General features: G+C 41.1%; 1 protein-coding gene across 1 annotated transcript in view; it reads left to right on the top strand.

The window, feature by feature from the left end:
- The window catches only part of kndc1 (kinase non-catalytic C-lobe domain containing 1), a gene marked incomplete at its 5' end in the record, with an annotated part of 66,246 nt that extends 53,368 nt beyond the window's left edge, over positions 1-12,878 (top strand). Inside the window, 7 exons of the mRNA XM_081351631.1 lie at positions 1,266-1,481; positions 2,679-2,761; positions 2,954-3,092; positions 3,720-3,842; positions 4,268-4,327; positions 5,606-5,763; positions 12,624-12,878. Coding sequence (XP_081207757.1) covers positions 1,266-1,481; positions 2,679-2,761; positions 2,954-3,092; positions 3,720-3,842; positions 4,268-4,327; positions 5,606-5,763; positions 12,624-12,855 — 1,011 coding nt within the window. The 3' untranslated portion in view covers positions 12,856-12,878. The remainder of the gene's footprint in view (positions 1-1,265; positions 1,482-2,678; positions 2,762-2,953; positions 3,093-3,719; positions 3,843-4,267; positions 4,328-5,605; positions 5,764-12,623) is intronic.
- Positions 12,879-13,018: the final 140 nt, after the last annotated feature.

The raw sequence follows: 13,018 nt of genomic DNA, 5'->3' as shown, positions 1-13,018 counted from the left end.
TAGTAAGTACATGTAGTTAATTTTTACTCAGTACTTAAATATATAATTACACTGTAACAATGACACCTAAAAATAAAGTGTGACCAACTTAACTAATAGATATGACAATACTTCCACAGGTTATAACTTACATTAACAACTTCTAAATTGTTTTGTATTACAAGTTTGCTGAAATGTTATGTTTCAATGTAAATGAGTCATTATGTCATTAAATATGCACTAATTTGCATACATTACAAATTTGAACATTTAGATAAGGCCTGGTTCAAAATTTGCATGCTTCATTTTTGACATATTAGAGTTAAAGGCTTTTAAAAACTTTTTTATCACTTCATAAATCAGAAAATACTGTCGTCAACAAGAATCATTTTCACCGTTCTTTGGAATAAATGTTATATAAATCAGGGGAATGATAGATGAACAACCCTTCAGAATATACATAGGAATAAAACTGTAAATTTTGTGTAAAGATGCGTATTTCAGTTATAAATAAAACACTGATTTTATTATAGGAGAATATTTTACACTTCAATATTTCACATTTATTCCAAAGTCTTTTTTGCCATTTTTTTGTGTAATTTAGTAGCATTTCTGAATTGTTTCAATGTAAACATGTGAGTGTTACACTGTAATTATATATTTAAGTACTGAGTAATAATTAACTACATGTACTTACTATAGGATTAGGGTTTGGTTGAGGGTTAATTGCATGTAATTATACATAATTTACTGTTATTACTATGATAATTAGATGCAACATATGTAACAAAAACACTGTAAAATAAAGGGTTTTTCAGTTTATGTATTGTAACGGAAATGTAAAGATGCTAAATAGATAAAGTGTAATAAAATAAACACTTAAATGTGTATTTTGGATGTATTTTTCCCACTAGTCTGAAAGAAGAGTGTTTTCGTCTGTAGTGTCTTGCCTTAAGAAAATATCGGTAACACTTTATTCTACAGTGTCCGTGTTACATATGTTACATGCACTTACCATAGTAAATTACAACAGTAAATTATGCATAATTACATGCAACTAACCCTCAACCAAACCCTAACCCTATAGTAAGTACATGTAGATAATTAATATTACTCAGTACTTAAATATATAATTACACTGTAACAATGACACCTTAAAATAAAGTGTAACCAAATGATCGAACGCATGTATATTTGTCCACAGCATCCACTGATGGTCCGACTGCACGTGTCCGGTGTTGTTGATCTGATGATGATGATGATGATGATGATGATGATGTTTGCAGGGTTTCCAGTGGCGTGTGTCTCGTGTGGTGGAGCCTCAGAAGGGTGTGTGTAAAGAGAAAGCGTTCTCCGTCGCTGCGGCTCTTCCTCGGCCCTGTTACGCGTCGCTGATGAGACAACTGTCCGACACGAGTGTGAGATCAGAGGACACACTGGCCTTCAGTCAGACACCACACACACCCACACACATCGCTCAGCAGCTCACGTTACTGCAGCAGGTGATGACACACACACACACTTTTCACGGCCTGTGTCTGAAATATACAGAAGTCTACTGTCCGACACTTACACTACCGGTCAAACGTTTGGAATAATTACGTTTTTTAATGTTTTTAGTCTCTTCTGCTCACCAAGGCTGCATTTATTTGATCAAAAATACAGTAAAAATTGTGAAATATTATTGTAATGTAAATCATCTATGTGAATATATAGTAAAGTGTAATTTATTCCTGTGATCAAAGCTGAATGTTCAGCATCATTACTCCAGTCTTCAGTGTCACATGATCCTTCAGAAATCACTCTAATATGATGATTTGATGATCAAGAAACATTTATGATTATTATCAATGTTGAAAACAGTTGTGCTGATTCATATTGTTTTGCTTCATTTGGGGTAAGTTATATCTAAAAAATATAATAAATTAGTAGTTTTATTCATCAAGGATGTATTAAATTGATCAAAAGTGACAGTAAAGACATTTATAATTACAAAAAATAAAACTTAAAATATAAATGCTTTCCTTTTGTGCTTTAAATTAATCAAAGAATCCTGAACAAAATGTGTCACAGTTTCCACAAATATCTTAAGTAATCTTCAACTTAAGTAATTGATAATGGTTCTTATTTGTATCAATAATTAAGCATCAATAACAAATGATCATCAAATCATGATGATTTCTGAAGGGTCATGTGACACTGAAGACTGGAGTAATGATGCTGAACATTCAGCTTTGATCACAGGAATACATTACACTTTACTATATATTCACATAGATGATTTACATTACAATAATATTTCACAATTTTTACTGTATTTTTGATCAAATAAATGCAGCCTTGGTGAGCAGGAGAGACTAAAAACATAATAAAACGTAATTATTCCAAACGTTTGAATTTACTATATATTCTCATAGAAAACTGCTGTTTTTCCAAAAAAATTATCATTAGTGTAATTCAGAATATATGAATGTCCTAAGTGTTTTCATTTTCATCATTTGTCCATTGTTGTGTGTTTTTCCCTTTTTTTGTGCTCTATTCTCACACTGTTATTCACTGATCCTCCTCTAGGTGGAGACACATGATCATTGTGTTATTCTCATGCATATCTTGATTCTTGAGTTTGTTCCAGGACAGAATCACCTCTCATATGTCAAATAACGGTTTTGATTCAGCATTTATATTCACGTCTCACGTAGGAAATATTTCAGGACTGTCATCCAGTTCACTTTCTGAACTCAAGAGCTCATGGCGTGTCAGAGAACTCCACACACATGTCCAGGTGAGTTTCCACCGATGCACTTATGAAACTTCAGATCCTTGCACATGTGTAAAGGATAGTTAACACAGCGTGTCTGCTTTTTAAAGTCTCAAAACATTTTTCTAATTCATTTAACACACTGCATGCGACTTCACAGAGATATGTTGAGTATGTGTGTGACTGTAGAAGTCCTGCTGTGTGTGTGTTGTTCAGGTGTGTGTCGCTAGAGGGCAACAGTCTGTTCCTGAGGGACGTGTCGGGCCCCGAGGAGCCGCTTCACACACTCATCACACACACACGCTGCGTCAGCAACTGGGTTTCTGCCGAACTGGTCATCTGTGACTCGGTCAAGGTGATTCCTCAGATTTTATTGAGCATTTTCAAATTATGGAAATGCTTATGAGTTAAACTGGGTTATGAATGTTCACAACACAATAGTTTTGAAGCAAGGTTATTATGAGTAAAGCAGGATATTCAATGAGAGAATTTGATTTTGCAAAACCTTGCAAGAACATGTCTGGGGAAATCAAAGAAATTATATCATGCATAAAGATTTTTTTTTTTTTTCACCGTAACAGTTTTCATGACAATATGCACATTTATATCCATAATTCTCTAATATGCACATAAATGAAAACCCAGAGAATGTAGTCCTGTATGATGCTTCTGAAATAAAACTCAGAAAGATGTGATGATTTGTTTTTGTAAATATGACTCATCTTATACATCATGCACAGTCTGTATAAGTGTATGATTGAACTTTTCCTGATGGTCTAGTGTTAAAAAAAGCAATATATTGCAATATCGAATCGCAATACTTGTAGAATCGCAATTCTTAAAATACTCACAACACATATCGTATCGGCACCCAAGTATCGTGATAGTATCGAATCGGGAGATAGGTCTATCGTTCCAGCCCTAGTATTTATACTTTTCATAATGTCATAATGTTTACATAAATATATATTTTTATGTCCAGGCACAGGCCGCTTTACTCACTCGGTTTCTCGCTGTTGGCAAGTACTGCTACGAGACCAGAAACTTCGCCACCGCCATGCAGATTCTGTCGGGCCTGGAGAATGTGATTGTAAGGCAATTACCGGTAAGAAACGAAACCGCACGTAATCCCTTTTTCCGAATCGTTCTCTCTAAGTGATAAATTATCCCGCATTGAGAGAGTCATAACCTCATAAGCTCGACTGTATTTGCTATTTTTGCTTCATATTATCTGGCAGCTCCAGCAGCTGAAATGTTAATTACATGTGCCTTTAAACTGATTAAACACTAACTCTAGTTTTCAGGCTATTGACGAGCATGAAAGGGTTATAATCGACATGCATTCGGCATTTTGTGCAGAAACAAAACAGTATTCATCATATTTGGTGTGAAATGAAATTGCATGATAAATGGGTTTTTATAAGCCATGCTTATTCCCATCTTAATTAGTATTACAGCATTTCTCCTGGTTTTGTTGTGTGTGTGTGTGTGTGTGTGTGTGTGTGTGTGTGTGTGTGTGTTGAACGGCAGGCGTGGAAGCAGCTCCCGCTGAAAGTGTGTGAGGTCCTGGAGGAGCTCAGGGCTGTGCAGGTGAGACGCTCAAATCTAACTTTATTTATAAAGCACTTTAGAACAACCGAAGTTCACCAAAGTGCTGTTCAAAAAAAAAAAATTATAAAAAAAAAAATAATAATAAATACATATTATAATTATTATAAAAAATTAAAATGAAACACTCACATACAGAAGAGCCGATGTTACTCTTGACATACCATACACCATTACTTTAAAATCATTATATTATATATCTATACATTTAATAATGATAATTTATTATTTTAGACAAATTCTTAATTGTTTCTATTATTACTATTACATATATATATATTTTAAATCATTATAATGATTAAATATAAAAATATTATTATACATATTTTTATTTATTATTATTACATATAATATTAATAATGACAACCCTGCTTCACCACTATTTGTTTTAATTATTTTGATAATTTATTATTATTTTAAACAAACTCTTGATTGAACTCTTAATTGTTAATAATATTGTTATTATTAATTACATATAATATTAATAATAACAAAACTGCTTCACCACTATTTGTTTTATTTATTTTAATAAATAGTAATTATTTTAGACAAATTCTTAATTGTTACTATTATTACTATTACATATATATTTTAAAACATTATAATTGTTAAATATAAAAAATATTATAATAAATATTATTATTATTATTATTTGTTATTATTATTATTATTATATATAATATTTAAAATGACAACCCTGCTTCATCACTATTTGTTTTAATTATTTTGATAATTTATTATTATTTTAAACAAACTCTTGATTGAACTCTTAATTGTTAATAATATTATATTGTTATGATTAATTACATATAATATTAATAATAACAAAAGTGCTTCATCATAGCTATTTGTTTTTTCAAGAATGCTAAAATCCACCCCCCACCACCACCACCACCACACACACACACACACACACACACACACACACACACACACACACACAGACACACACACACACACACACACACACACACCACACACATGTTTTACTTTATGTCCGGCTTAATATTAGCTAAATTAATTTTAAAACAGAATCTGAAGACATACTCATCATTAGAGGTGTTCTGATGTCATTGTTTGTGTGGATTTTACTTTTAATCTTGCTTTGAATAAATGACTGCATTTATGCATTTGTCAGAGGCATTGCATTGAAGGGTTTAATTGTGATCAGTTTATGCGTTCTCTGGGGTTCGACCCATGACCTCGGTGTTGCGAGCACCATGCTGTACTCTTGATCCTGAAAGTGTGCTGTTGTTTCAGGTGTTTCTGAAGAGTGATAGTCTGTGTCTGATGGAGGGATTGAAACGCGGAGGGCGTCCGACTCTCCCAGACGCTCATATCTTCGCTCTGCACATTCAGCAACTGGAGATCGGCACGTTCACCATGACCAGCGGATCCTACAAGTGGCCCAAACTGAGGTCTCATCCCTGCACACTCACACTGATGCATCTAAAGCCCGGGGCGGTCGGTCGTCGGGCAGTTTTTGTGCGTCGGTCGTCTAAGTTTTCTCAGTGTCTTCCGCACCGTGGGCTGAAATTGGTCCTCGTCTGCTTTTTTTTTCCGGCCGATTCGACATGTTGAACCGCCATCGGTGAGAGAGAGAACTCTGATGGGCTGTTCAGCTTAGTGAACGAGTCGGTGCACGAGAATAATAGCAAAACAGCGAGCAAAGAAGTCAAAACGGTACAGATAGAAGACCATTCTAATGTTAAGTCATCTTACCTGAGTGTTCTTCAGCAAATATTTCAATATTAGCATGAGCGGAGTGGATTAAAGAAAGTGTTTAGCAGGACTGATCTTCAAAACGGTAAGCACACACTGCAGCGTCGGTTTCCCTTTTTGAATGACGAATATAGACGAATATATCTGCAGAAATAGACCGTTGTCTCATTCACACGCAGGCGCAGAACGCGCACGCTAGCTGACAGTCGCTGTAGTTCTCTTGTGTGTTCAAGTGCAGCTTTTCCCTGACGCGAGGCGACAACACAGTCGGTTTTCATCAGTGCTAGCTCTTTGGCATCGGTTTGGTGTGTCCTGGGCTTAACAGACGCTTGTGTCCCAACCAAGCGTGCCACACAAGTGCTGATAACTAAGTGAAGCCAAAGCGTCTTGATCGCCCCCGGTGGCTGGTCCCAGTATAGCTCATAAACCCTGAGTCTCGATCGCCCCCCCGGTGGCTGGTCCCAGTATAGCTCATAAACCCCGAGTCCCAATCGCCCCCTGGTGGCTGGTCCCATTATAGCTCATAAACCCTGAGTCTCGATCGCCCCCCCGGTGGCTGGTCCCAGTATAGCTCATAAACCCTGAGTCTCGATCGCCCCCCCGGTGGCTGGTTCCAGTATAGGTCATAAACCCAGAGTCCCGATCGCCCCCTGGTGGCTGGTCCCATTATAGCTCATAAACCCTGAGTCTCGATCGCCCCCCCGGTGGCTGGTCCCAGTATAGCTCATAAACCCAGAGTCCCAATCGCCCCCTGGTGGCTGGTCCCATTATAGCTCATAAACCCTGAGTCTCGATCGCCCCCCCGGTGGCTGGTCCCAGTATAGCTCATAAACCCTGAGTCTCGATCGCCCCCCGGTGGCTGGTCCCAGTATAGCTCATAAACCCCGAGTCCCGATCGCCCCCTGGTGGCTGGTCCCATTATAGCTCATAAACCCAGAGTCTCGATCGCCCCCCGGTGGCTGGTCCCAGTATAGCTCATAAACCCTGAGTCTCGATCGCCCCCTGGTGGCTGGTCCCAGTATAGATCATAAACCCCGAGTCCCGATCGCCCCCTGGTGGCTGGTCCCAGTATAGCTCATAAACCCTGAGTCTCGATCGCCCCCCCGGTGGCTGGTCCCAGTATAGCTCATAAACCCCGAGTCTTGATCGCCCCCCGGTGGCTGGTCCCAGTATAGCTCATAAACCCAGAGTCTCGATCGCCCCCCGGTGGCTGGTCCCAGTATAGCTCATAAACCCCGAGTCTTGATCGCCCCCCGGTGGCTGGTCCCAGTATAGTTCATAAACCCAGAGTCTCGATCGCCCCCGGTGTCTGGTCCCAGTATAGCTCATAAACCCCGAGTCTCGATCGCCCCCCGGTGGCTGGTCCCAGTATAGTTCATAAACCCCGAGTCTCGATCGCCCCCCGGTGGCTGGTCCCAGTATAGCTCATAAACCCTGAGTCTCGATCGCCCCCCGGTGGCTGGTCCCGGTATAGCTCGTAAACCCCGAGTCTCGATCGCCCCCCGGTGGCTGGTCCCTGTATAGCTCATAAACCCCGAGTCTCGATCGCCCCCCGGTGGCTGGTCCCAGTATAGCTCATAAACCCTGAGTCTCGATCGCCCCCCCGGTGGCTGGTCCCAGTATAGCTCATAAACCCCGAGTCTCGATCGCCCCCTGGTGGCTGGTCCCAGTATAGCTCATAAACCCCGAGTCTCGATCGTCCCCCCGGTGGCTGGTCCCAGTATAGCTCATAAACCCAGAGTCTCGATCGCCCCCCAGTGGCTAGTCCCAGTATAGCTTATTAACCCTGAGTCTCGATCGCCCCCCGGTGGCTGGTCCCAGTATAGCTCATAAACCCAGAGTCTCGATCGCCCCCCGGTGGCTGGTCCCAGTATAGCTCATAAACCCCGAGTCTTGATCGCCCCCCGGTGGCTGGTCCCAGTATAGTTCATAAACCCAGAGTCTCGATCGCCCCTGGTGTCTGGTCCCAGTATAGCTCATAAACCCCGAGTCTCGATCGCCCCCCGGTGGCTGGTCCCAGTATAGTTCATAAACCCCGAGTCTCGATCGCCCCCCGGTGGCTGGTCCCAGTATAGCTCATAAACCCTGAGTCTCGATCGCCCCCCCGGTGGCTGGTCCCAGTATAGCTCATAAACCCCGAGTCTTGATCGCCCCCCGGTGGCTGGTCCCAGTATAGCTCATTAACCCAGAGTCTCGATCGCCCCCCGGTGGCTGGTCCCAGTATAGCTCATAAACCCCGAGTCTTGATCGCCCCCCGGTGGCTGGTCCCAGTATAGTTCATAAACCCAGAGTCTCGATCGCCCCCGGTGTCTGGTCCCAGTATAGCTCATAAACCCCGAGTCTCGATCGCCCCCCGGTGGCTGGTCCCAGTATAGTTCATAAACCCCGAGTCTCGATCGCCCCCCGGTGGCTGGTCCCAGTATCGCTCATAAACCCTGAGTCTCGATCGCCCCCCCGGTGGCTGGTCCCGGTATAGCTCGTAAACCCCGAGTCTCGATCGCCCCCCGGTGGCTGGTCCCTGTATAGCTCATAAACCCCGAGTCTCGATCGCCCCCCGGTGGCTGGTCCCAGTATAGCTCATAAACCCTGAGTCTCGATCGCCCCCCCGGTGGCTGGTCCCAGTATAGCTCATAAACCCCGAGTCTCGATCGCCCCCTGGTGGCTGGTCCCAGTATAGCTCATAAACCCCGAATCTCGATCGTCCCCCCGGTGGCTGGTCCCAGTATAGCTCATAAACCCAGAGTCTCGATCGCCCCCCAGTGGCTAGTCCCAGTATAGCTCATTAACCCTGAGTCTCGATCGCCCCCCGGTGGCTGGTCCCAGTATAGCTCATAAACCCTGAGTCTCGATCGCCCCCCGGTGGCTGGTCCCAGTATAGCTCATAAACCCTGCAACCTCACCACTAGATGCCGCTAAAATTACACACTGCACCTTTAAGCGAAGAATGAAAAAGAACTTGAGTATATCAGGGTCTTACATTACTACACAACTCACACACATGTGCACTGCAGGAGAGACAGCTGCCGAGGGCAAAGGTCACGGACAGTCAGATGTGGCGGTAATGACGCAGCTGGTGATGCTGCATGCTGGTGTGTGTGTGTGTGTGTGTGTGTGTGAAGCAGATGGTGTGTGATTGGAAATGCTTTGCCCGGGGACATGAGTCGATGCCAGGAGTCGTAAGGTTGCTTTTGTAGCAGATTCTTAGGTGGACACACACATGGTGGTTGTACATCTGTAGCTCACAGCGCACACAATCAGGTCACCTGCACACACACATTTAAGATGAAGAAATGAGTGTTTGTCTGGACTTAAACTCACAGTGATGATTTATGATTTGATATACTCAAGGCAAAGTTCTTCTCTTATGGGTAAAAAGACATTTGAAATACGTGACGTCCCAATGCCGTCCACATTACATGTAAATGTGTGCAGTGCACTTTCCTCTTAATAACAGAATAAACATGCAACACAAATGCCATGTATATTATGAGAAAAGTAAAGTGTTTTTGACTTTAGACTCATGTAAACCTGTTGTAGGAGACCTTAAAGTAGCATAATAATGGCACTTTAAGAGTCGACTCCTTTTAGATTCATGATTGTGGATTGAATCAGCCTCATCCCACAGGATGTAGAATTGAAATCACAGGAAGAAAAATTTAATTAATTGCTATTGAAAGCAATCAAACAAAGTCGGTTGAGTTCTGAACGACGCACAGCTCTGTTTAACTCTCCGTTGGCATGTTCATTTAGATCAGATCACACTCGCATTGCTCTGATTGTAGAAGCTGAACGCGTGATCCGGCAGAATCATGATCCAGACAGCGGAGCTCATGCTTCAGCTCATCTTTAGCGTTCAGGACGGGCACAGTCTTGTCTCCTAATTGAATCTTTGTTTGTCCCAGTTGCCGCTGATTGGTTTCGCCCTTCACTATGGAAACAGACTGGTTTGTGGGAGACATATAAAGAGCTGCTTATTATTTTACATTTTTCATATTATGTGTACAAATTTTACACATAACATTTTTATTATTTTACAATTTTACATTCATAGTGATGTGGATGTTTGCAGCAATTCAGCACTGTCATGTCACTTATAGATATATCACAATAGATTGCTATTAAACATGAACAGTCTGTGTCACTTTCAATGAGAATTACAACTTCAGTTTGGACTGTAAAGCTACTCGTGTCTGACCTTGACGGACTCAGCAGAAGAAATGAACCAGAGAAGATTTACACCTCAAAGAGGCGGAGCCTCAGACACACAGACAGACAGACACACACACACACACACACACACACACACACACACGCACCTTTTTTGTCATCGCCATCGGACGAATGGAGTTTCTAAGGTGTTTACTAGTTTGTTATTATTATTATTATTATTATTATTATTACTGTTGCTTTTAGTATTATTATTATTATTACAAAATAAAAATATAGAAATTACTACATAAAATCAAATAAACAATTTTCCCTGAGAATGAAAACATGAGTATTATTATTTGAGAAAAGTAATATTATTATAATAATAATAAAAATAATAATATAAAAAAGAATTGTGTTATTTTACATTACAACTTTAAAATTACAATTATAATATATTTGGCTGTTTTTATTTCTTCATTTTCAAACGTTAAACAATCAAGCTTTTATTTTGGCTGGTTGCCCTTAAAGCTTCTCTTTTGTTTCTTCTTATTAAAGTTTGTGCAGATATTTGATTTATGTTGCTTTTCAAATGCACTCTTTACATTTTCTGTAAAGCTGCTTTGAAACAATGTGTATTGTAAAAAGTGCTATACAAATAAATGAGAATTTATTTATAAATGACCCAAACTCACAGCAGATGCAGAGACAAGTTGGTGTGGAGCAGCGTTTACTTTATTTTATTTTATGTTTTGTTATATGTGTTTTATTCTGATAATGTTTGTACAGCACTTTGGTAAATACTTGTTATTTTGTTTTGCTCTAGAAATAAACATTGAGTTCAGTTCAGTTCAGTTCAATTCAGTTTAATTCAGCTTGCATTCAATTCGGTTGAGTTGAGTTCAGTTTGGTTCAGTTCAGATGAGTTGTTCAGTTGAGTTCAGTTGAGTTGAGTTGAGTTCAGTTCGGTTCAGTTCAGATGAGTTGAGTTGAGTTGAGTTGGGTTTAGTTGAATTCAGTTCATTTGAGTTAAAAGTTGAGTTGAGTTCAGATGAGTTGTGTTGAGTTGAGTTCAGATGAGTTGTGTTGAGTTGAGTTCAGATGAGTTCAGATGAGTTGAGTTGAGCTGAGTTCAGATGAGTTGAGTGAGTTGAGTTGAGTGAGTTGAGTTCAGATGAGTTGAGTGAGTTGAGTTGAGTGAGTTGAGTTCAGAGGGGTTCAGATGAGTTGAGTTCAGTTGAGTTCAGATGAGTTGAGATCTGATGGGTTGAGTTGAGTTCAGATAAGTTGAGTTGAGTTCAGATGGGTTCAGATGAGTTGAGTTCAGATGAGTTGAGTTGAGTTCAGATGAGTTGTGTTGAGTTGAGTTCAGATGAGTTGAGTTGAGTTCAGATGAGTTGAGTTGAGTTCAGATGGGTTGAGTTGAGTTCAGATGAGTTGTGTTGAGTTGAGTTCAGATGAGTTGAGTTGAGTTCAGATGAGTTGTGTTGAGTTGAGTTCAGATGAGTTGAGTTGAGTTCAGATGAGTTGAGTTGAGTTCAGATGGGTTGAGTTGAGTTGAGTTGAGTTGAGTTGAGTTCAGATGGGTTGAGTTGAGTTCAGATGAGTTGAGTTGAGTTGAGTTCAGATGGGTTGAGTTGAGTTCAGATGAGTTGAGTTCAGATGGGTTGAGTTGAGTTCAGATGAGTTGATCTGAGTTCAGATGAGTTGAGTTGAGTTGAGTTCAGATGGGTTGAGTTGAGTTCAGATGAGTTGAGTTCAGATGGGTTGAGTTGAGTTCAGATGAGTTGAGTTGAGTTCAGATGGGTTCAGATGATTTGAGTTGAGTTCAGATGAGTTGAGTTCAGTTGAGTTGAGTTCAGTTGAGTTGAGTTCAGATGAGTTGAGTTCAGATGGGTTGAGTTGAGTTCAGATGGGTTGAGTTGAGTTCAGATGAGTTGAGTTGAGTTGAGTTCAGAATGGGTTGAGTTGAGTTCAGATGAGTTGAGTTCAGATGGGTTGAGTTGAGTTCAGATGAGTTGATCTGAGTTCAGATGAGTTGAGTTGAGTTGAGTTCAGATGGGTTGAGTTGAGTTCAGATGAGTTGAGTTCAGATGGGTTGAGTTGAGTTCAGATGAGTTGAGTTGAGTTCAGATGGGTTCAGATGATTTGAGTTGAGTTCAGATGAGTTGAGTTCAGATGAGTTGAGTTCAGATGAGTTGAGTTGAGTTCAGATGAGTTGAGTTGAGTTCAGATGAGTTGAGTTGAGTTTCTCTGAAACACACAGTGCTTATATTTATCTAATTAAATGCAGCCTTTGCCTTTTCATAATCACAGTAAAAACATGGTTCTTTTATTCGATCTTTCCTCTGGCATGTGAAGCCGAGTCCTGAGACGAGTCTTGTGTGTGCTTCTCTCCTGTTCTCAGGAACATCGCGCGTGTGGTCAGTCAGATCCATGCGTTTCAGGAGCATCTCTATCCCCACTCTCCTGACCTGGAGCTGCAGGCGTTCCTGCGCGAGCGAATCGCTCGATTCAGCGAGTGTGACGTTCCTCTCCTCGCCTCACACAACGATGCCAACTTCATCCAGACGGCCAGCGACCGATACACACACCGGATCCAGGACACACTGCGCAGGGTCAAAGCCTCGTTCCAGTGAGAGAACGCGGTACTGAACCGACACACACACACACAGATGTGGACGCTGGAAGATGCTGTCCTGAACCGACACACACACACACACACACACACACACACACAGATGTGGACGCTGGAAGCCGCTGTCCTGAACCGACACACACACACACACACACACAGATGTG

Source organism: Scardinius erythrophthalmus (assembly GCF_964197995.2).
Source record: "Scardinius erythrophthalmus genome assembly, chromosome: 21".
Classification (NCBI taxonomy): Eukaryota; Metazoa; Chordata; class Actinopteri; order Cypriniformes; family Leuciscidae; genus Scardinius; species Scardinius erythrophthalmus.
The sequence above is the reverse complement of the archived record's forward strand: the minus strand, read 5'-3'. Positions and strand labels throughout refer to the sequence as shown.